This window comes from Papaver somniferum, unplaced genomic scaffold, assembly GCF_003573695.1.
Source record: "Papaver somniferum cultivar HN1 unplaced genomic scaffold, ASM357369v1 unplaced-scaffold_46, whole genome shotgun sequence".
NCBI classification, from domain to species: Eukaryota; Viridiplantae; Streptophyta; class Magnoliopsida; order Ranunculales; family Papaveraceae; genus Papaver; species Papaver somniferum.
In genome coordinates, this window is record NW_020647193.1 from 561,833 (window position 1) to 587,760 (window position 25,928).

At 35.5% G+C, this 25,928-nt stretch overlaps 1 protein-coding gene and 2 long non-coding RNA genes across 3 annotated transcripts; 1 reads left to right on the top strand and 2 right to left on the bottom strand.

The window, feature by feature from the left end:
• Positions 1-2,528: 2,528 nt before the first annotated feature.
• LOC113342681 (deoxyhypusine synthase-like) lies at positions 2,529-4,614 on the bottom strand. The gene is made up of 7 exons (XM_026587143.1): positions 4,414-4,614; positions 4,117-4,284; positions 3,769-3,985; positions 3,475-3,563; positions 3,253-3,356; positions 2,844-3,081; positions 2,529-2,645 (listed from the first exon to the last, which is right to left on the bottom strand). Exons 1-7 carry the CDS (start codon positions 4,612-4,614, stop codon positions 2,529-2,531), a joined length of 1,134 nt encoding a protein of 377 aa, XP_026442928.1.
• A 4,390-nt stretch (positions 4,615-9,004) lies between these two features.
• LOC113342638 lies at positions 9,005-9,844 on the bottom strand. The gene is made up of 2 exons (XR_003356767.1): positions 9,456-9,844; positions 9,005-9,246 (listed from the first exon to the last, which is right to left on the bottom strand). It is a non-coding gene; the product is annotated as an uncharacterized LOC113342638 (long non-coding RNA).
• A 3,780-nt stretch (positions 9,845-13,624) lies between these two features.
• On the top strand, positions 13,625-17,036 carry LOC113342707. Its single transcript, XR_003356790.1, has 8 exons — positions 13,625-13,661; positions 14,237-14,413; positions 14,515-14,597; positions 14,730-14,836; positions 15,140-15,196; positions 15,337-16,351; positions 16,534-16,805; positions 16,919-17,036. It is a non-coding gene; the product is annotated as an uncharacterized LOC113342707 (long non-coding RNA).
• Positions 17,037-25,928: the final 8,892 nt, after the last annotated feature.

The window sequence follows — 25,928 nt, forward strand, 5'->3', positions numbered from 1 at the left end:
GTATCATCGGATTAGGGATGCTGAGGTTTCTTTCCACGGAAGAATTGTTACTTGTGTTATCACTCATAATCTGCTTACCTCTTGACATCATCATATTCATGCGATTTTCTTCAACTTGTTGTTCCTCCATAATTGAAGAACCCCGCATAGCTCCAGCATTGACAGTCAGGTTTCCAGGATAACCACTAATGTTAGGATCAACGATTTCAGATCGAACACGACATTCTCTTTGATAACCGATAACCAAATTGGTTCTTTCGTATCTTTGTTCAGTGTTAGAGAAGGTTGAACCTCTTGAAGTAGATGGGATGAAACGATCTTGTCTCGAGGAAGATCAATTATGCTTTCTTGGTTCAGATGTATGTGCTTCACCACTGATGTAGATGTCCTTAAATTCTGGGATTTCTTTGTTTTGGGACTTGGCAGATACATTGACTGATGGGTGGTAAACAGGCTTAATCATATCCATGGCTTGTTGATGAAGATATTCAAGGTGATTTTGAAAGACAAAATCTTTGTAATCACTAACCTTTGTACAATTGCGCATCAAGTGACCAATGAAACCACAGAATATGCAAAACTTTGGCAGTCGCTCATATTTGATAGTTACTTCATAGTCTGGATTATTTGAAAAGGTGAATGTGATTGCTTGAGGGAGACGGTGGTTAAGATTTATATGAGTTTTTGTTCTAGCAAATTTTCCCCAAGTTGTTGCTTCATAAACCGGGATCGGACGGGTTACATCAATCTGAGAAATAAACTCATGAACAAACGTGGCACTCAAATTTTCCACCGGCAGGCCGTGAATTTGTAGACTGAACTCCACAGTTTCAAATTTGTAATCACTTGGCATTTTCCCCAGAATACATCTTTATAAAGCATATAGATCATCTTTGATGATCCAAGATATTCCATCCATTATCATCTCAGTATCTGCACGAGATTCAAATTTGATTAGAAAAGTGTCATCAGTGAATACAAATATGTAGAAAGCATGGTTAGTCTTCCAGAATTTTTGAAGAATCTCTCTCACTGAGTTAGTTTGTAGGGATTTGTTGGTAATAATTTTGAGAACCAAACACATTGTGATTCATTTTTGAACCAGGGAAGTAGGTATTGATGTTGATTTTGGATGAAGATTGTTCTTGGGCCATGAGATTTGCAAAGTTTTGGAGGAGATCATTATGAAGGTTTGATTCATAGTTTTCTTGGTTTGAAGACATGATGAGAACAAGAGTTAATAAGATGAACTGATAGAAAAGCAAAGAGGTTTATAAAGAAGTTCGAGAAGAACCGATTAAAAAGATTCAATTATATTAGCAGTTACAGACAGTTAAATAAGCAGTTGATGATGAAAATGGATAAGAAGAATTGAGTTAGTTTTGTGATGGGCGATATAGATTACATTAACTGCTACGATCAGTACAATGGAGAATGGGGAACGATAATCTTAATGAATGAGAAGGATAGTAACTAGTCTAGGATTTAAGATTTTGAAAAAACGCAGTTAAAGATGGGTTTACAGACAGACTGGAAAGTACATTTTGAATTACAACACATTAATTCGCCAGTAATTGAAATCATGATGTAATTATTGAAAGCTAATGATTAATCATTTCTGACAGAATCTCTTTGTCAGAGATGTTAAAATTCCAAATTTTGTTCTCAGTAAACGATGAAGATTTTCAGAGAGGAGAGGAGAGGAAAGAGGAAGAGATGATATAAAAAAAAAAAAAATAAATAAATAAAAAGAAAACTTTTGTTGGAGCCCAGCTTGTTGCTAGGCTACCAATAAAGACTCTGTTTGATTTTATTGTGTATTATGTTAGTTGAATTAGATTTTAAAAGAAAAAAAAATAAAAAAAAATAATTGAAAGCACGTATACAGTAGAGCCTCCGTATATTAGTACTCTTGGGCGGGCACAAAATTATTAATATATGGAGGTTGATAAATATAAGATTTTATAAATTAGGACTATGATTTGTATCGATATGTAGAGGTTATTAATATATAGAGTATTAATATATGAAGGTTTTATTGTATTATAGATGCACCCACGTCTAGTCCGTTAAACAACGGGTAAACGGACAAACGGGTGGATTGGCGGATTTTTAAACACAACTGCAAAACACTAATATTAATATTGTGTACAATAAACATAGACAAAAAGAAAAAATAAAAAAGATTAGTGATCATGCAATCCGAGCCAAATTTACAACATGAGCATATATCAGGTACACATGTGTGTTTAGCTTCCATGAATTAGCTACACGATCCATACATCAAACACCACCTTAATCATTTGACTGAAGTATGGGACGGAGGATCTTTAAACTAAACTGAGCATGTCAGATACTAGACCTGTACATAAACTAGCAAGTACCAAGTACTCCTTCAAACAAAAACCGTCTTTGATTTAATGAAGACTAAATCCGTAGCTAGTATTCTATCATAGGAGATTTAGATAGATAGCTGCACGACTATGAAGGAATAAAGCCTTTTTAATGGGTATGCCAAAGTCAGATGGTTATTGGGAACTGATTATCTTGAACCTCTCATTGATCATCAGTTTCTTTTTCTTTGCATCTTTGGCAAATGTTTCTGCAACCAACAATGGAAAAGCAATAGTTGCATCGCAATGGACCTGCATAAAACACCGTAAGGCAAGTCTTCTGAGTATACCATAGATTTTACTGATCACTAATTTTGAAGATAAATTAGGTGCCCAAGTCAGATAATTTGCAGTACAATCATCCAAAGGTTCACCATGTCAGCAAATGGAAACGGAAAAAAATTAAAAACACTAGGGTAGCAAGTAAAAAATAAATAAATAGTAACATACTTTGACAGCCTTAGCAGACGCTCGTATTTTCCCCCATGATACAGCCTCATCGGGACTAGCTCCAGAATCACTGCCATCAAACTCTTGAGCCGTATTTATATATACGGCATAATCAGCACCATTTCGCATCATATTCGCATTGCAAGTGTGATGTTTCGGAAGCCCTCCTCCAAGAATTATCATTCCTGTTTTACTGGGATTTGCATGTACGGCTTCCCCATTCATGGCCCTTATGTCAATTAAAACAGCAAAAAATTGTCAGATACAAATGCAGAGAGAGGCCAATACCTCGAAACATAAGTAAAAAGAAGTGACTGAGAAATATATCGCAATTATAAAAGTAATGTTGGGCAGTAAAGTATGAAACAATCAACAACCAAAGAAGAGAGTGCCTCTTGAAAAACTACCTTGCACAATGTTAATAACTAAACCAGGTTTGCGGAATAAATGGAAATATGACATGTCTCCAATTGAACCATCGGTCAAGCCAGGGAAGAATACTGGTATGTTGTTCTGGGAATAGACACAAAAAAGCTCAAAACCTTGTTTTATGTTTAAATGAACATATTTACATCAATTTTTCATTAAAATTAACTTATCGTACTCAGCATACTTGGTTAAGAGCATTTACCTTGTTCGCCCAGTGAAGATATGAACTTGGATCATTTATTTCTTTTCCCAGACGAGCAATGACTTTTGATGGTGTCCACAGTACATTCTGCAAGCACAAGAAATATCTTGATTATAGTTCTAACTTCTGAGAGTGCCTTTTCAAGGATTTTGAAGAAAACATCTACCCGCAATTTAGATCTCCCTTGTATCAAATTCAACAGAACCTTACTGAATGAGCCAAGCCTAAAGAATCAAAAAAGATAATACACACTACTGATTCACAAGATAATGGTAAGAATATAGAAACATATTTCGGCCAACTGCTCGTCCACCATTTGGTCTAAAATTGGAGTAATCCAGTTCTCAAATTTGCAATAGTTGTCATTAAGCACAATCACGTTCCCAGCGCGGTTCTGCCCTTTTGACCGCAAATAAGCTCCAGGTAGTGAAAAATCACCTTTATAAGTGGGTGCAAGACATTTAATAAGGTCCTCTTCTATCCCACCAGCCGTGGTAACAATTTCATTGACCTGCAATCAAATTTCAAGAATATCAATTTTATCGCGAGTGGCAATTGTATAGATAACATTCAACTAGCTACTTAGGTACACATTTTGAACTAAAGTTATTGTTAGCATCTGCATACGTTAAAGCAACTTACCATCTGATGCTCAGCAAGATACCGAATTGTCTCTCGAAGACCAGATGAGATAATATTGGATGTAAAACTTAGGAATACTTTACATCTTACAGCCTCTCTGTAACTCCATTTTTTCTCCTCTTCGCTACAATCTTCAGCCAATGGCTCATCAGAGAGGCTCCACTCTAACTTCAAATGAAATAAGCGATTGACACTTCAGAAATATATCCTCCAACTGAGCTATAATTAATTGCTCGTAAATTGTAAATAATTTTATAATGTATGGCTATGGACATAATTAATGGACATACTACTCACCATATGGTTGACAATTTCAATGGCTTCGCCGAGATGCGAAGCTTGAAACCCCGTCGAAATCATTGCTTTCACTAACAGATGATAATCAACACCCCGATTAAAATCATAACCCTCAATCTTCATACAGCTTCCTTCTAACATTTCCGATTCTTTAAACGCAGCTGAATGTACTGAAGCTATGACCATCATCTTCTCTTGCATCATCCACTTTTCTCTCCACTTTCTCTGTTTGTTTTCCCGTGTTCTCAGATTTCTTGACTGTTGTCACCCCTTGTGCATCATTATTCCCTTGATTCAACATGGTTAGACACACAGCGTCCCAAACCTGTTTAGCAGTAGGATAAAATATGAAGATATTCATTAAATCAGGTTCCATTGAACCAATGAGCCAACCCTTTACAATAGCATCTTCAATTTCCCATATACGATACTTAACACTTTCGTGTTCAACAGGTTGTGAAACAGACCCAGTTAGATATCCCTTTTTACCTCTTGAAGTAACAAACAACATCACAAATTGATACCAAAGAGTAAAATTGTTTCCATTGAGTTTAACACCATATGGAATCAATACTGGTTCTTGTGTGGGCACGGACGACATCACAGGTTGAGTATTTACAATATCAGAATCATCTGTAATAGCCATCATGATTAGGCTTTTATATTTCGCTTAATATATTAGGTTTTTCTATTAGGTTATGAACTCGGGTTTGAGCTGTAGTTGTCTTTAATATCTCGTACTTCTTCTCTCTAGTTTCCCTTTCGACTACTGATCAAAATCTCTATCTTCTCCGTTGCTCTGTGTAAATTCTATGAGTGACTGAATTCTTAAAACCCTAGAATTGAAGGGTTTTTGAGAGAAAATACAAAAGGGGGAAAGAAAATATTTCGGGAAGGAATAGAAATCTCCCAACTCATCGAAGGGCGACTAAGGCCATTGTAGCCCTATGATTACCATACTGAAGCCACGTTAGTATCTTCAGTCATTAATAACTAGAACAAAAGTTCGATAGACCCCCGAGATGGCCAACAATTCTGCCATTCTATATGCATCCATTAATCCTTTTTTCAAAGAAAACACAGGCACAAGGCAAGGGCGCCTAATGCGACCAGAAATAGGCACCTCAGGAGCATTATTGGCGAGGCGCCCACTTTACAAATCGTGCACCTTGGGCGCCGTGCTCACATTTGGCAACACAGACAACAACTCCCATTCCAAACTGTGGCAGTTAATAGCCATCACTTGAGAAGGTTTGTTTGTTGTTCGCCAAGAAAGGACTTAAAAAAGAGTGATATTCCGGGCACTTCTTGTTCCGGATCAAAATTTTCAAAAGCATTTTGTACTTTTGGCAACGGTATTATACCTTTTTTACCCTCCACACTAGATTTTTTTGCAACCAATTTTGTCAAACGAGGACCGATTGAGTCCAGTTTCCAACATCGAACGTACTGTTTACCCGTTGACTACGTAACATTGTGTCCAGTTGACTGACCCAAGTACGCCAGTGCACTCCTACTGGACACCCGAAAATGTACTGTGATAGGCACATTTTTGTGTCTTATATAAACTCAATTGTATATATTATTAGTGCTCGATATTATATTTATTATGGCTTTTTCTTTCCGTGTAGGTATTTTTGGAGAAATAAGCTTTTGCGGCGAAATTGGCTAAAAAAGTGGTTTTTGCGCTCGTGGGAGAAAAATACTATACGGACTCTCACTTTGGATAAGGGGTAACCTAATTACTAAGGGGTGACCCATTTCCATGCATCTGCTAAAGGGATACCAGCACAGGATAGGGGGAGGTCACTTTCTTCTCAAATTCGAATGAAATTTTGGCGGGAAAAATATCCAGCAAAGAACCAAACTTTGGGTTGGATTTCGAAGGTGTTTTAGAGAGATTCAATCGCTGAAATTTGTTGGGCTGGACGTGATTGAGCATAACAGGCTTGGTATGTGCGCTGGAATCGATCAAATTGGGCTGGATAATCCGGAAAAAGGAAACAGAGTTTGAGTTTTGCACGGAAACTTTGTGGAATTATTTTAGGAATTCCAGGGAGACTAAACGCGTGATATTGTTTCCTAAGGTAGTATTCTATCTAAGGAAGAGTTTAGGATGGTTTGGAAGTCTCAGAAACGATTAAGGAAGTCGGCAGAAGAGATTATTGTCGTGGCTTGCACGAAAAGAAAAAGAGAGAATTAATCGCTATTTTTAGGTTTCTGAGTAGTGTAAAAGGTGTGTTTAAGTCCCAGGGAAAAAACGAAGTTATTGGAGCAGTCGCAGAGGAGTTTGTAACACTACAGAGGCGAATTGATCAAGTTGCAGGAAACCCGTATTTCTGCTGCTGCTGCTGAAGAACATCCGTTGCAAATAAGAACAACGTCTCAAATTTGTAACTCTGCTACAATAACTTCTTTGTAACAGTCAGTCATTCGTTTTGTGACTCCAATACACCGTTGCAAACATTCAGAGTTATAGTTTTTCATCTATTAATTAACTTTTGAACCATAAACAAATATTTTGAGCAAGTGATTAATATGAGGAGCTAAACCCCATTGTTGAGGCGATGGAGGAAGCCATTTTTCCAATTATTATGTGGTAAATTCTATTTAATTTAATTTTCGTAATTCTTTTATGATTATTTGCGCTGAACTGAAATCGAATATATGATTCTGATTAAGTGGTTGTGTTCTCAATTGATGGGTCATGCTTAGGTTAAATCTTTTGATGGTCCATGCTTTCGATTTACAACTATTGTTTTGAGAATCTACTTGTCTAGGCGAAAATATTAGAATCACTTTAAACGTAAAGAGTTTCATAAATATTGACTAGATTAAATCATATAAAAATTGGAGATTGGTGGAATCCAAAGTCTCAGTGCTTTTTATAAACTTGAATACAATTTATTTTTAAGTTTTCTATTTTAATTTGAGTCTAAAATCGAGTCTACATAATCTGAGTTGAACGAACTTTACTACCACTTAAAAAACTACATCAATTTTTGGCGCCGCCGACGCGGATTTGTATTAGGTTTTAGGTTTTAGATTTATTTTATTTCTTTTAGAATTTTTGTTCTCTTTTACGCCTTTGGTATTTTTTGATTCTTTTCAGATTTCGAGCGAAGCTACAAGGAAAGAAAGAGTGCTACAAAAGGAAAGCATCGCCAAAGAATGAAAGAAAAGAGGAATCCTAAAGGAGTGAAGAAGAAGATTTTGTATATAGTTATTTTGGTTTATTTTTAGAAACTGTAAATAGGGTTCTATTTTTTGTAATTTTTCTTTTTATTTTTGGACACTTTTTGGACTTTATTTTTGGACTGGGACATTATTATTTTTAAACCCTACGGAAGGGTTGGTTTAAATAAAAACTGTGTGCAAAGAAGGACGGTGATTACGATATCGCCTCGGCCCCTAGGGTTCGTACATGACATAGGTGTCGTGGCCCGAGTCGACTTCAGCGGTTCTACGCCCGTCTCGTACGGGAGGTAAGTTTTGTGAAACACCCGCGAATCCCCTGTCAGCGAGTTTACTGTATTCCTTCGTTTGCATATATGCTGAAGACTTGAAAACGGCCTGGGACCCTACATATGCTCCCAATCTTTTTAGGGAAAGAAAATGAAAACCCATACTTCCATGTTAGGGATTTTGAGGAAATTTGTAGTAACCTAAAGATTAGAGACCTCACTACAAAAAACCTGAGCATTGGCAACGACACTGGTTTGGTTGCCTAAGATGAGATTTCATTTGCCAAACAGAAAGGCAACTAGTGGTAGTTGCCAAGATTTAGTTGCCTTATGGGTTGTTTCGAAATGCAAAGGCAACTACTATAAATACCTAGTTGTCATGCGTACTTTTGGAAACTTATGTTGTAGAAGCCAAATACGGGACTAATTAAATGCAGTTAATTAAACCCACTAATTTTAGCGGTTGTTATGAATTTGTCAAATATTCTAACAACTAAAGTTTTATAGTTGTCGAATAATTGACCATACGGCAACTGAATGAAAATCTTGTTGCGAATTTATTTAGCAATTAATCTGATAGTAGTCGAATGTCTTGATGTCATATTGTAATAAGTTAAGGCAACTAAGTTGCAGATGGCTGAAAGTTACTGGATCATTCAACAACTAAGTTTGATAGTTGGTATACTGTTTCCAAATCATTCCACAACTATGATGGCAACTAGCAAGTTTGCTAGTTAGCATCGATGGTTTTTCTAATAGATTGCAATTAATATGGAAGTTAATATAGGAATTGATTACAACATCGTTATCAGCACTGTATAATTAATATGCCAGCTGGTCAAACGTTCAAACCTATGCAAATTTCTTGCTTGCAGTGAACGAGGTTGGGTCTTCAACCCACCATTAATGCAAAATTGAAATTAAACCACCATTAATGCGATATTGAAATTAAAATAATGCCCCAGATTCAACCAATGCAAATTTCTGGGTCGTGGTGCAGGAAGTTGGGTCTTCAAACCACCATTAAAAACAGAAATTTAAATTCTTACCCAGACACAAGATTCAGATGAACAGAAAAGTAAAAATAAATTCCTACGCAAAACAGAAACATAAATTTATAAATATTATAATAAATTTATATAATCATTTAGGTATAAAAATTACAATAAAAATTACAACAAAAAAAAATAAAAAAATAAAAAGACAATTGTTGCAGCTTAAAATACCACCGGATAAGCTTCAAACAACTAAGACATTCATACTGCTGCGACTTTATATCATTTAGTCTGTATTTTAGATCTGATGTTGAGATTAATAGAGTAGTCATTCCAGATCCGGTGCCTTCCTCCGATATTGACAAACTTGAGTTCTGCATTTAGTTGCAAACAAATACAAAGATTAGAGTTAACTGAAAACATAAAATCCAAATCTAACTTTTAATAAAATAAAATCTAAGTCAGGCAAAAAAAAAGAATCTACCGCAAAAAAGTAAATCATATTTAAGAATGAATTTTGATATTAATATTTTTCCATCGTTTTGAAATTCAAATAAAAAAAAGATATATGAAGAAGAAGTACCGTGTTAATGATATCTCCTTAAAAAAGACTCTTAAGACCCTCATGCAAATGAGATCACTTAACAATACCACCACCACTTCCTCTTATCATTAATTCCTCTGTTCATTTTTTAGTAATGATCTTCAAAACCCTGAAAATACAAATAATGAAAAAAAAATTACAGCAAGAACAAAATTAAGTTACACTGCTTCTCTCAAACAAGTCTAATTATAATGAGCTATCTTCGCATAGAGATGGAGATTAATTGGTAGTACTGATGGAAAACATGATTTTGACTGAAATTAAGTGAGATAAATACAGAGAGACAAAAGGAGATCTTGATCTTTGCTATTAAGGAAGGGTTTATAGCAGAGAGGGTGAGGGGACTGAGGAAGAAAGGGAGGCGGAGAAGAGAATGTGAAAAGATTAGGGTTTCCTTATCTTTTGAGCATAATATAGGAGTAAACGAGACACCTAATCTCAAGAAATATCGGACGTTCGACAAAGTACCGGAACATTTTCCATAAAGATATATCTAGGGCCCTGATGGTTCACGCGTGCATTTTAGACGTGCATTATCTCCTTGTTACGTGTCAGACGAGCACTTGCTCCAACGCTGGTCCAAGATTCTTTTGGCTACATAGATAGCTAGTGCATTTTTGTTGACTTTTGTTCATGATGTGCCTCTATTTTTCACCATTCAAAGGATAGAGGTTGGGATTTTATGTTGCCGGGCCCAGGCTATATAGCCTCATTTTATGGACCAAAGCTTTATATACTCCCTCTGTCCTAAAATTTCTGTCCTCCATTATATTTTTCTTTGTCCTAAAATTTTGTCCAGCTTCTGTCTATAGTCATATATTTTAGTCAAATTCTCAAATATAACCTTAATTTTTATACTCACAAAACTATTTTTTAAATAATCAATTTAAAAAAATCTTAAATAAAATCTTTATAATAGGAAACAAATCTTTTTAATATCAATCCTATTTATCTTCATTCTATTTTTAACCAAAAACTATTTAACAGGGATATATATATACATAAGAGAGGATCAAAAAATTTTATGACAAATCTAAAATTTCATGGTCAGTGTATATACGAAAAGGAAATAAACTAGATCTTCACTTTTCAATTTGTTTTCCCTCTCAAATGAATTTTTTTTGTTTTCCCTCTAAACTCGCCAGTGGTTTTGGTCTCTCAAGTGTCACGACGGGAAACTAAACTCAGTTGGAGCGAATTTTTTTAACAATTCATCTTATAATCAATGCATACAGATTTTTATTTTTATCTTCTTTTATAACATATCTAAAAATAACAATATTACCAAACATGTATTTTTCTTGCATGCTTCATATATTTATTTTTAATTTTAATAATAACACATCATTTAATAGGGGTAATTTTGTATACTCCTTCGGTCTCCTTACAATCTTGACTTAATCAAAGTGGACTAAAATTTTAGGACGGAGGGAGTACATTTTTTTCCGAGGAAAATGTACAAAACAGTCCTAGTATTAGGATGTGTTACACCGTATTCAAGATCGTTACATCACATTCAGTTTCGTTACACCACATTCATCCAAAGGGTTCATCATTTCCCCTCTGAGATTTTGTGAAGATTCTTAAGCTTCCACCACTACCACCACCCCTTCATCACCACCACTTCAACTAATTAGTTAAATAAGAAGGGTATTTTGAAGGAGGGTATTTTAGGAAAATATAACACCATTTTATTCAAATGTGTTAAATCGGATCGGAATATGACTGTTCCGTGAACGAATTACAAAAGCGTGACCATTTTGTGACTCAATTACAAAAAGTATGACCATTCTGTAAATGACTCTTTTTCTAATTTTCCACTACATGATTATATAAGTTCTTAGCACAAGATTGGTCAAAAATTAATGATTTAATGTATTGGATTCAAAACTGGAACTCTTGAATTCATTCGTTTCCAGCACGTTTCACCCCAACTTGATGTCATTAGGTGCTTAGATTTTTCAATTCATCTCTAACATTATTCAGTTTAACTCCATGGCAGTGGATGCTTTGAGTTTTGAATCCATTCATCTCTGAATCCCTTCGGTCTAACTCGATCTCATTGGATGCTTATAGATTAAAACTTATTCCTCTTTGACTTTTTTCGGTCTAACTCAATCTCATTGGATGTTTTGGGATTTGAATCAGAGTAGTTATACATGCCTCCAAGGTCTATTTCCAAGCGATTAATCGCTCTCTGTTAAATTATCTTGGTGATTTCTGATATCAATACTGAATCCGAGTTTGCCCGATTATAAGAGATTTTTTAGTCAATTCCAAGCCGATTTTAACCCATTCGTCTTTGAATGTGTTCGGTCTAACTAGATCTCATTGGATGCTTAAATATTTGAATTCATTTGTTTCCAACAAGTTTCAGCCTAACTTGATCTTATTAGATGCTTAGACTTTTCAATTCATCTCTGACGTCATTCAGTTTAACTTGATCTTAATGCATTCATTGAGATTTGAATCCATTCGTCTACCATTTTATTCGGTTTAACTCGATCTCGTTGGATGCTTAAAGATTAAAATTTATTCCTCTTAGAATTTTATTCGTCTACCATTTTATTCGGTCTAACTCAATGTCATTGGATGTTTTGGGACTTGAATTAGAGTAACCACAGCTCTCTAAGGTCTATTTCCAAGCGATTAATCGATCCCTGTTAAATGACTTTAGTGATTTCCGATATCAATATTAAATCCGAGTTTGACCGATTTTAAGAGACTTTTTAGTCGACTCCATGCCGATTTTAACTCATTGGTCTTTGAATGTGTTCGATCTAACTCGATCTCGTTGGATGCTTAAAGATTTAAATTCATTCGTATCCAACACGTTTCATCCTAACTTGGTCTCATTAGATGCTTAGAGTTTTCAATTCATCTCTGAATTCATTTAGTTTAACTTGATCTGAATGAATTCTTTGAGATTTGAATCCATTCGGTCTAACTCGATCTCGTTGGATGCTCAAAGATTAAAAGTCATTCTTCTTCGACTTTGTTTGGTCTTACTTAATCTCATTGGATGTTTTGGGATTTGAATCAGAGTAGATACACAGGTCTCCAAGGTCTAATTTCAAGCGATTAATCGCTCCCTGTTAAATGACCTTGGTGATTTCCGTTATCAATATTGCATCCGAGTTTTATCGATTTTAACTCATTCGTCTTTGAATGTGTTCGATCTAACTCGATCTCATTGGATGATTAAAGATTTGAATTGATTCGCGCCCAACACGTTTCAGCCCAACTTGATCCCAATATATGCTTAGAGTTTTCAATTAATCTCCGACTTCATTCAGTTTAACTTGATCTCAGCGGTTCCATTCAGTCTAACTCGATCTCCTCGGATAGTTAAAGATTAAAATTTATTCCACTTCGACTTTGTTCGGTCTAACTCAATCTCATTGGATGTTCAGGGATTTTAATCAGATTAGTAAAACACAGGTCTCCGAGGTTTATTTCCAAGAGATTAATCGCTCCCTACTAAATGACCTTGGGGATTTCTGATATCAATATTGAATCCGAGTTTGACCGTTTCAGGTAATCTTTTAGCCGATATCAATACTAACAAAGAGCAATAAATTACTTTTTCGATAAAGATCATTTTTTCAAAATCGAGCGATCTTTTTGAAACGATTTAGTTGATTGAGTACCAGGTTTGAGTTACATGCGATAAATGATCGTCAATTCGGCCAGATTTTGAGCTAAAGTAGTACCCCATCAAGTAATAATCAAGATGAAAATGAATGGTTTACAACGATCCGTATGCCATCAATTCGACCAATAGAAAACCAAGGATCTCTAATCCACCAATGAATGCAAACATAGATATTCACACGGATTGCCACCTTGTCCTATGGAGGGAAAATTGTTCCAAAAATTTCGTGTGGCGGCAAAAGAAAAAAATCCGCGGCAATCGTTCGCGCTCTTCTTCATATGGGCCGCCCAAATATTTTGGGTTAAGATAAAAATGTTGAAACCCTAAACTCTCTACTCCTCTCCCTGAAACTCTCTACTACTCAATCTTCTGAAACATAACACCCCATCCTTCAAACCCTAACTCAATTTCAGAAATATTCTCTCTTTCTCTTCTGATTTCTTAGTAAAATAACTCTTATCTTCTCTGATTCAAATCCAGGACCTAAAGGAGAGAAATTAGGGCTTTTTAATTTCTGTCTGGTTTATAAGGTTGGTTTCAATATGTTTGGATTATGCTTTTTGATTTCGATGTGAATGTTGATTAATAGGGAAATTGAAGTTCTATGAAGTGGGTTTTGTATGAACTTTTATTTCTTTTAAGGAATTTAATATCCTGGTTGTTGTTCGATTTTTTTTTGGCGATGTAAGAGTTTGCAATTGGGGAAATCTTGAGGATCTGCTGTAATAGGTTCTGTTTGATTTGTGTTTCTATTTCTGTTGAGAATCAGGTTAGGGTTCTGCTAATTTGGTTTCTGGGTTTGGCAATTTGGTATAATTTTATTTCACTCTCTTGGAAAAATTGGTTCTTTTTAACCAATTTTGAGTCTCTGTATTTCTTTATTATCTAGATTTGGTGATGTTTGTTTTCTTTTTCCTTTAGATTTCAGTTATTCAAACTCTGATTGTGTTTGTTGAAATGAAGTTTCTGTTTAAATTCACTGCTTTTGTGAACTTTAAGATTTGTTATGTTGCTATAGTGATTATAAGTTTAAGGAAATTGTAGTTGATGTTTATGAGTTGCTCAACACATTTATGGACTCTCATAGATTGTTTTCTCTTTGCAGGATTGCTCTCTTGCTTGCTGCTCTCATAATTTTCCTTTCAACTATTACCACCAGGACCTGTTTTAAACCCCCGAGTCTGTATCACTTCACCAGCACTAATTAAAACCCCTTCAGCAGCACCACTTAGAAACCCTCTAAAATCTGCATCCCCCTCACCAGCACCGCAAACCCATCCATGTAGCACCATCCCCTTCGCCTATTTCATGGTTTTCTTTTCTTTACATTTCAATACATTTAAGCTTGAACCTGTGACTGATCTCTACAGCTTCATTTTGCAGGAGAAAAAGCTGAAGGATGAAATGCTGGAGCTGAACTTTAGATTGCAAAAATAAAAATACATACATTGAGGAACATTGAATGGGTAATATGTTCGTTAAATCTCTGCATTGTCTCCTTATGAGATAAACTTTAGCTGTATTGTCTCAGTGCTTTCAAAATTGTTTTCGGGTGCAATTTAGCCTTATAAACCTTTACCATGATTTGATGTTGTTAGGGATTATCATGAGATGTTCATGTCTGTTAATGCAACTTTTATGCCTAGAAACAAAACTGGCCGTTCTGAATCGATTCTAGTTATTCGTTGCAGAGGATCTTACCAAGGTAAAATCAATTTTTGAATTCTGTTTAAGTTACCTATATATATTTTTATGGTAGTTTTCATTTCTTCATCTTGTCAATTAGGTTGATGGAAAATCAGATTATATGTGGAAGATCTGTATTGGTTGTTTTTAATCCTTGTAGTGGTAAGACCTAGAGGAACCCTATCATAGCTTCAGAATTTGTACAAGAAACCCAAGCAATACAGAACACAATATAGACTGGTGCATTAATGCAATGTTCTCTTTTTTTGGTGCTCAGTTCTTATGTTAGTTTTGTTCTTATGGTTTCCAATTGCATATACAGGTATTGGAAAAGGATTTGGCAATATGTTGGTTATTCATTGCCTTAGGGAGTGAAATGGTTAGAACCTAGCTAATCCTTTTGTTTCTTTATATTACTTGTCTGGTGTTGTGTTGGTTCTTAACTTGAAAGTGCTTTTTGGTGAGAGTATTTTCTTCTCAATCGGTGTTGAGCTAATTGTTCAGTTATCTATGTCATAGGTTGAAGTATCAGGAGGAACAAGGAAGTATTAACCTAAATGACCAGGAGGTGAGACTGTCATAGTGAAATTATTTGAATGGTGGACGAAGCACAGGGCAAGGAAGCAGCTGGCTGATAAGGTCCTACTCTGTTCTCATTTTATGTAATCTAATTGAGTTTGAATGATTCTGTGACTTGTCTTGTCTGTTCTGTTGGTTTGTGTTAATCCACAGTTGTTCCACAACATTTTTTACGGACTCTCATACATTGTCTTCTGTTCGCAGGATCGTTCTCTTGCTATCTCATAGCCTGCCTTCATTAATTACCACCGACTTCAGTGATGTTTGGTTGGGCTGTGGAAACTCAAATTGATGTTTGGTAGTTCATCAATTTGAGTTTGAAAAGTTTTATTTTCTATTCTTTTGTTTTGTGGCATATGGTCAAGTAATTAGTCAAAATTGTTTGCTTTGTTGGATTGTGAAGCTTCTCTTTGTGACGATAGCTAAGAAACATAATTGCCATACAAAATTTATCCCCGTTTCTTTCTTGGAACTCAATCTTTTTGATGTGATTTGGTTGGATCACTCGCTCTAATGTCACGACTCGTGCTTTAACTCCCCTTAGAAAAAATGTTGAGTGTGCAATTAGGTTATGCTTGGCTTGTTACTGTATATTCAACTGTTAAGTCCCCAGGTCATGTGAGAGTTCTCTTTGGGGAGTCTTGACGGTCTAGTGAAGGTCTTATATATATGCATATCCTGAATTGGTATAGCAACTCTGAGGGCTACATGCATGTTGTAGATTTCTCTTAGATTTGACATGATGTAAGATGTGGTTTTTTACTTTAAAGTTTTAATCTTGATTTTTTTTTCTTTGTGATAATATTAAAGTTTACTTACTTAGAAATGGTATGAACTCAGACAGACTGCATTGTTGCAGCATAACAAGATGGTGATGCTAAACCAACCACCAAGGAAGAATATTGTAGCTACACTGGAGCAAACCAAAACTTCATCACGAAACAAGACCCTGAAAGTATCCCTCTTACCTCGATCAAAATGTGGTTTGGGTTTTAATGTTGTATCATTGCGATATTCCAAGTCTATTTTTCCGACTCAACTGATCTACTTGTTGACCATAAGACTAATTTGTTGATACTTTAGCAATTTTTTTATTCATTCATGTTTTTCTGAATTTGGATGTTTGTGTTATGTTAGTGCTGGAAACCTTCAGACTTTGCGTCTGCAGTAAAATAAGCAGTCCGGTAGTCGAACAAGTTGCAGGAAAACTAACCAACTTGGACTTGAGTGGTTGAGAAAATTAGCGGTCCTGCTCTGGAAGTGATTGCCAAGGGTTGTAAATTCCTTGCAGGGCTATGGTCATGCGTCCACTTGAGGTTGTAGACAAAGATTCCCAAGATGATGAAGCTCATGTATTTGAAACCGTAGTGGCAAACATGAAATACTTTGAAATGAGATCATCTCAAACTGTAAGTGGTGGACAAATTCTAAACAAAGGCAGTTGCTGGGATATGGATAATTGCTAGTATTATTCAGGCTCTAATATTTATGGCTTGGGATTTTGTCATCGGTGGAATTGCAGATGACGACGATTCAAGGATGAACAAAGACCCGCAAGAACTTGAAATCATTGCTACTCTTGTTTATACTGCCGGTCTAGTTTACTAGTTATTATGAGTTTGCACTTCTTTTCTGCTTGGAACTTTTATCTTGCTCAAACAGATGTATTTTTAGTAAAGCATGATCTATATAAAAGTTGCATCTTCTGTGCCTGCCTCTTTCATTTTGCATTTTGCTGTTAAATCATCAAGGAAACTTCGAAGTTGGGTGTTTGTATACAACCAATGTAGGACATATCCAATCTTCATACTGGTTTTCTAGTCCTATGTGTTCTCTGCCTCCTACGCAAATAATTACCTAGCTGAAAAATAATGCACCAATATAAACGACAATTTTTTTTATTGCATAGCCATCCGAGCATGTGATATTTTACCCAGCTACTCATCCAAACCATATGATATAAGTAACAATTAACATTATCTAGTTGGGGTGTTAAGTTGCTCAAATTTTGGCAAGTGCAGTTGTCATTTAGTTTCTAAATGTTTAAGAAACTAATGCATTTTATGTAGTTGGCATTTATTTGTTGCTAAAGACTTTCGAAACTAATGAAAATAACAGCTGTGATCAACTTGTTTCCAAAGTATATAGGAACTAATTGTTGCCTTTGCCTAGTTCCGGAATCATTAGGCTATTAACGTAATTCATGAAGTTGTCATACGTTTGTTGCTGAAGAGTTTAGAAACTAATAAAAATTATAGTTGCGGCCAACTTGTTGCCGAAGAATATCGCAACTACAAGTTGCCTTTGATTAGTTCCGAAAGCATTTGGCTATTAATTTCTTGAAGCAGTTGCCGGATTTTAGTGTCCTCTGCTAGGATTTTTTGTAGTGCCTTGATGATGATGCTTTAAAACTTAGGTTATTTCATTTTTCCCTGGAAGATAAAGCCAAATCGTGGCTATATAGTTTGGCTTCCGGTTCAATAGAAACATATGAACAACTTACATCTGCCTTTTTGAACAAGTTTTTCCCTAGGCACAAAACATCGTCTATTAGGACGCAAATCTGCACATTTCCTCAACAGGAGGGACAATCATTATATAGGTATTTGGAAAGGTTCAATGATTTATTAGCCCAATGTCCTCATCATGGTTTAGAAAAGGTTAGGCTAGTTCAAATCCTTTATGAGGGTTTAGATTATTTGACAACAACCATGGTTGAGTCTCTATGCACTGTTGGTTTTGAAAACCAAACTGTTGATGCGGCGATGGAATTTTTGAATGAAATCGCCGAAAAGACCCAGCAATGGGAATATTGTAGGGAACCCAAGAGAACAATTCTTCTAGGTAGAGGAAACGTTAATAGGGTAGAAGGAGGCTATAAATCAGATGCCAAAATTGCTGCTATAGCAAAAAGGTTAGAAGATTTAGAATTGGGTCCCACTAGTGGTAGAGTAGAGCCTTTTTGGGAATGCCAGAATAATAAAGAGCAAGCCAATGCTCTCTATAATAACATTAGGTTTGATAACCATCAGAAGTTTGACCCATATTCAGAAACCTATAATCCTGGTTGGAGAAACCATCCGAACCTTTCATGGTCTAAGGACCAAGGTCAGTTTAGTAATTCTAATGTTCCCCCAGGTTTTTGCTATACTAAGAATACTTCAGGATCAACTCAGTTTCAGAATCAGTCTGATAAGAAAATCTTAAGTCTAGAGGAAACTCTCACCTCGTTTATTCAAAATACTGAAAATATGCGTCAATTGCTTTCACAAAGCATAGAATCTAGTAATAGGATAGGATAAGAACATAGTCAGGCCATTTCTGAATTGAAAGACCAGGTTAGTCTGATCAATGAGTCTCTAAGAGAAAAAGGTAAGTTCCCTAGTCAACCGATACCCAACCCTAGAGGAGTTAATGAAGTAGGTGCAAAACCATTTAATCAAGTGAATTCTGTCACAACCCTTAGGAGTGGTAAAACTGTAGACAATAAGGTAGCCATGCCTAATAGTTGACATACTGTAGATCCACCTTCTAGTTCCCAAGATGAGCCCCAGAAGGAGCCACTAACTGAAGAAACCGATAAAATTTCTAGTGATGCCAATGTGGTTCCCGACAGGTCTCATTTTGTACCCAAAGCCCCATATCCACAGTTGTTAGCTCCAACACAGAGAGAGTCGACTTTCAACGAAATACTAGAGATATTTAAGCAGGTAAACATTAACATCCCTTTATTAGAAGCAATTAGGAAAATGCCTGCTTATTCCAAGTTCCTTAAGGACCTTTGTACACGAAAGCGTAAGCTTAATGTCCATAAGAAAGCCTTTTTAGCTTGTCAGGTAAGTTCAATCCTTCTGAACCAAACAGCCCCTAAGTATAAAGACCCTGGATGCCCCACCATATCTTGTGTGATCGGTAATTATTCAGTAGATAAGGCATTTCTTGACTTAGGAGCTAGTGTGAACTTACTCCCTTATCATGTATACAACCAGCTAGGTCTTGGTAAGTTGAAATCGACTAAAATGACATTGCAATTAGCTGATAGGTCTGTCAAAATACCTCGTGGTGTCATAGAGGATGTTCTGATTGAGGTTGATAAATTTATTTATCCAGTGGATTTCGTTGTTCTAGATACGAAGGATGTGCTCAAAAAATCACCTTGGAACGTTCAAAGAAGCTTGTTGGCTCTGCAGGAATACACAACTGATAAAGCTTATAATGATTACGTTTTCGATAAGCAAGAATGGACCGTACAATTCAAAGGACTCCAGTTAGAGCATCATCATGTAGATGTTGTGAATGAAGCAATTGAAGATCTAGGAAGGAAGATTTCGACTCATCCTAAAAACTGTAGGCCGAGATCTGGAAATATGATCACAGTACGTGTAGAGATGGAGCTGTCAAAACCCTTGAAGAGAGAAGAGTGGTGGAATACAAATGCTGGAGCACCAGTTTGGATAAGATATCACTGGGTTAAGCAACCTTATAGCCTTTGTGATACTTGTTATATAGTGGATCATGATGACGCGACATGTGAAGAAATCAGAGAGATTTTGAAGGAAAGGGCAATGACTCAAGAGGAATATGAGGAGCACTGTCGAGCTAAGAATCAAGAAAGACAAGCCGATGCAGAGAATGTTGGAGAAAATCAGGACAATGATTATATCCATAATGGTGAGAATGTTGAAGGTACAACTGAAGCTGAAGGGGAGCGCACTTCTAAAAGAGCTAGGAATCAACCTGCACAAACAAATGGTTCGAATCCTTCAATTCAAGGACCCATTTTGGCTGCTCATGGTGGGGATTTAAATGACAATGTGATCATAAATACTCGTGCTGACTTTATGGACGGAATTGAAATGATTGCAAACAACATTAATGTTGCGGACACAAATACAAATGCCATGCAAAATCAAGGAAGCCATGCAAATTGAGACCCAGAATAAACCTCAAATTTCTTCTAGAACTTACAGCAGCCATATTACTTTTGATAAAGATTTTGGAAAGTTTAAACTGCTAGCTGATATGAGGATTTTAGCATGGAACTGTCAAGGTTTTTTTTTAAAAGTCACTAGAAATCATTTGCATGATCTAACACCAAACTACATTTTAATAAACCACACCAAAAACATCAAACTACATCAAATCCAATGATATTCTCTTTGTAGAGTTCATAGTATTCAAAACGCTTAAACTCTTTTCCGCTTTCTTCAGTATACTTGGTCTGAGCGATGGTTTTCTGTAAAACAGATAAACAACAAGTTCAGATATTTACAATGCAGTTGAGTCCATGAGGACAAAGGTAAGATACTTACCAGTTCTTCATTAGATAATCCAGAATTGCTACAGTGAACCATCTATAAATATTTCGTATAATATTTGACTTCCTTAGTGATGGATGCAATTCTTAGTTCTAGGCTCTTACTTTTTTTATGGTTTCGTTCCGTGATGCTACAAAATGTCCCAATACGCTTTTACCAGAAATAGTCATTGTTCATCGGTCTCATCATACGATGTAACAAATATCGAACAAGAGTAACATCTTCATACATTGTAAAGACTGGGAGAGGCATTCGAGGGCATTACATATGTGCTTGAGATGGACCATCTTTTATAATTCTAAAACACGCTTGGTAATGAAAAGGTTTACCGTGAGCTTCCTCCCAATTATCAAGAGATGTTTGGATCACTTCTTCTTCAGTTACACCGATGAACTTTTCTCGATCAATTTCCATTACCAGAGCAAGAAATGGCTGGACTGCAAGCCTGATAGATTGAAAATGAGCACGCAATCTATGAGCATCTCGGTTCCCTGGGTTTCTCATTAGTGAGACGAACATTGAAAAAACGTTCTCCCAAAAAGAACCGTCTTGAGAGCCCATACCAGTAATTACCCTATGAAAAAAAAAATGTTTTGCATATAGTTGTATCCTCTTCTTGAGTAAACTTGGGACCACGATTTCTAACAGACATTTCTGCAGAGTGAGAGAAATTAAGAGTTTTAGAAAAAAAGAAGAAGAAGATGTGATTTTGGAGATGGGAAGAATGGGATATATAAGTCGAGAAAGAAAATGGAGTCGTTGGAAATTTAGCCGTTGGCGTTGTAGTAAAACCGCACGGCTTTATTAAAACTGTTTGTTTGAATTACCATAGCAGTTGGTGTTTGTAGTAAAACCGCGCGACTTTACTAAACCTCCTGTTTGATTTACCAACGCCTATTATTTTGTTATAACAACACTAGGTTTTATTCTCAACTAAACCAACATATTTCTTTCTCAACATCCATCATGTTTTCTACAGGCAAGGCGAAGCAAATATTATGTGTCGAAGCAAAAGAGGTTTGTCCATTATGTTTCATGGATAACCACAGTCTTATGAAATGCCCTTAGATGTATTCAAAGTGTCCGTGGGAAGGTTATTCACACATCAGAACGGTATTTACAATGGCAAGATCCCAACTGTCTAGAGAAACCACATATGCTAGATGATGCTATGAAGATTAAAATAGAAGAAGAATAAAAGATTGCAACACTCTGCAAAAACTTCAAACTTAAAGCCAAATTGAAGAAGGAGTTATTACACTGCAAGCATTGTGGATATGGAGATCACGAATACACACATTGTCCACAGAGAATCAGTGGATGCTTAAAGCCCGGTTGCAAGAATTTTATGCCTTTGTGGACCTCTTCTGAAGAAGACACATATGGAAGGCATTTCTGGGAACGTCCTAGGTGTTTTTTGGTGGAGTGGGATGATTGAAGTTGAAGGACAAATCGATTCACTATGGAATTATGTTATTTACCTTTCTGTTTATTTTGTGTTATTACGATTATCTAAAACCAAACATGTGGATCTCTTCACATTTACACCATCAATATCTTAAGTAATTTAAATATTGATTACCGAAAGGCTCTTCTGTTTAATCTAATATACTCCTTTGTCTGGTTAGATCAATCTAAATATTGATTACCAAAATAATCAAGTTCTATATTCGCATTCAATAAATATAGATCTCAAAGAGAAACTATAAAAATATGCCGATATCATGTAACTAATCAATCAAGTATATCATAGATAAACCGATTCTAGTTGGATCTCATCCGATCAAGGTTTGTGCACTAAATCCACAAGATACGAAAACTAATAAGAATTCTTCTTCGTCCTCAAATCTTTTGTTTTCTTCAATTACCAGCACAACAACACTTGAATCCCCTTGTGATCAATCACGCACAGAACGGAATCTGTTAACAATGGATTATCACAAGATGTCTTTAGATCCGAAGATGGTTCTAAAGATTCTATCGGTGCTTTTATTTAGTTTGAGTGAGACCTATATCAGAAGAGAAGGTTCTCAAGAATAAACAAACTAGGTGCAATCAAAGTTACAACAACCATTAGTCAATCAAATCTATAATTGAAAACTAATAACACTGCAACTATCTAGTTTTTCACCAACGGTACTCGTAGAGCTTCTTGATTCCACAGAAGTCTTTAAATGATCGATCGTAAGAGATTTTGCATAACTAGGTTACTTTCCTCTCAGAATAGACGGCTCCACCAGAAACTACAAGAATGACATATGACTGGATCTTAGGATAGTTTGCAAGAAATGCAAACTCAAGTATGTTTGGACAACAAGGAAATTCCAAAACCGAAAATGTTCTCAAGATATTCATTAAATTACCTAAATTTGGTTTTCTTATCTCCAATTAATGTTAACCAACATTTCCAAAAACTCTCATAGAAAGACTTCTATTATTAGTCTAGCACATTAACTAATAATATTTTCCAGATGATATGCTTTAATTGTGGGTAATTAAAACATATATGATGAAAATCATAATTAAATGTTTTTCACTTGTTCGTACCAAGGGTCACCTTGAGTATCAAGGAATATCTCTGAACAATAAATGATAAGTTTTATGTACATGTTCAAATATGTCGACATTTGGAAGCTTCTCAACTTGACAATCCTCAAACCCTAATTCACACACATCATAAAGAAATATGTGCACCATGATTATTGGTTTTGTATAAGGAACCGATTAAACCATCACTTCAAAATATGTTGTGACCGGTTATAACATGATTCTAAATATAGGCCGTAATCGGTTACATCTTTCTCCACAAAGTAGCTTGTGACCTGATACATCTTGCTTCCTGAGTTAGCTTGTGATAGGCTAAAACTTGCTTCCCAAAGGTAGCTTGTGGTCGATTATAACTAACTTCCCAATTCATCTTGCGACCGCTTATACCTTGGTTCTAAAAGTATCTTGTGACCGGTTACATCTTGCATTCCAATGTAGGTTGTGATCGGTTACATATAGCTCATGAACGATTACAACTAGCTATATTATATAGGCTATGACCGGTTATACCTAAAGTCTCAACAAAGTTAAAATAGTTTCTAGCATAGTCATCTTTCATTGGTCTCATCCAAAAGATATTCAATGCATAGCAAAACCAATAATGATTTCCCTTTCGATTATAAAAACAAGTTCGTTCGTACATCTACTTCCTTAAAATAATGTAAACATAAATAGTTTTCTAGGATGAAATCATACTTATATAATGCACACATCATTAAATAATTATATACTATAGATTATGTCGATGTCGTATTTTACGAAGTTCCAAAAAATAAATGTTTATACTTCGTCATACGTTTTCCTTGACACTTTGATCATACTATTACGACAAAGTCTCACCACTAGATTATTATATACAATATATACATCTTCGCATGTTATGTTTTGGCACATTACTAACATCAAGTGGAAGGATGATGTCGTTGTTGTAGTCGTTACTTCTTCTCATTCTTCAGGCTTTCGGAGTAATACTTGTATGTCTCAACATTCCTAGACTTTCTAATATATCCTAAACGAAGTTGACTCCAGTGTTTAATCAAGCGACTCAAGATGAGTTTTGATACTTAAATACGATAACCAATCTTGAATAACAACGCTTGGTGGGTTCAACCGAGCTATGCTCTAACATAGGTGGTCGAAAAAGTTCTTCAGAAATTAACTAAAAATATATTGGTGTCTATGGCATCAGATGTAGCGTATTGGTGTGGATAGTAAAGGCTGCATACAAATCTCTATATTTCTCTCCCGTGACTTGTATACCTGCATCCCGGTTCAGAGATTCTTTGTTTCGAACGATTTAATAAATATACTAAGCAACGTACTCGTTAAGTCTAGAAAGATGATGACAGGATTATATCTCCATCTTTTTCATTGTTTAAATTTTAATGGAAGCTGCAACATATTTGGTTCAAGTAAACAATAAAAGAAACATAAATTTAACATCAACAATTCTGGACAAAGAGTCTCCACAAAATACTCGATCACACTGGATAGTCAAATAAGCTGGATACGTCAAGCAATAACACTGGATGCATCTGGATACATCCAATGTTGCTATTTCCATTCTTATTTCAATTTTGGTAACCAACATGTGACATAACTGGATTCGTCCATCAAATATATAAATCGTAGTTATTCCGGATTCAACTCAATACAAAGTAGGATGAAACCGATTTTAATCCTGGCTTAATTAAACATGGAGAAAACTAATTCAACCAAATCAAAAATAGGATGAAAATAATTTCATCCTAGTTTAAATATGGATGAGACAAGTTAAGCCAAATCTAAAAAATGATGATACCAGTTTCATCATAATCTAAACATGGATAAAAAGAAATTCAACCACATCTAAACATGATGATACCAGTTTTATACTAGTTTAACATGAATAAAAATAAAATTAGCTAGGATAATACTAGATTATTACCGGTTTAAACATGGATGAACACAAATTCAGGCAATCTAAACTTGATGATACCAATTTCATCAAAACTGAATGATACCAATTTCATCAAAACTGAATGATACCAGTTTCATACTCCTTTAAACATGGTTGAAAACAAATAACAGAATCTGAAACAGGATGATACCAGTTTCATCCATGTTCACGCAAGAAATTAAAAATTATAATTTCATCCATCTCATAAATTTCAGCTCTTATACAAGATGATACTAGTTTCATCCACGTTTATCCACAAAAAAATGAACTCTTGCTCATGTATAAAATGATTCATCTCATAAAGTTAAGTTAGTTAGGGTTAATTCATGTTGAATTGATGAATTCAAATAATACAATAAAGAAAAAAAAACTTAGGATTAGAAATTTGCGAGCACTCATCTTGCGAAATTTGTGGAAGACAAAACCCTAATTTTTTTAGTTTCAATGAATCAGAGAAATCTTCACTTTAATTAGGGAATTTGAAGGCAAAACAAACTGTAGATGGTGGGGGTGATTTCAATCTCAATGATGTTGACGGTATTTTTATGGTGGAAGAAGATGGTGATGTTGGTTATAGTTGTTGTAAATGATGACGGAAGTGGTTGTAGTTACTGTCTGATAGTTGTGGTGTTTGTGGTTATATTTGATGATGGTGGTGGAGGTGATTGTGGTTAAAGGTGTTGAGAAAGATGTTAATTATCGGTTATTTCTTTACAATGGTATTAGTC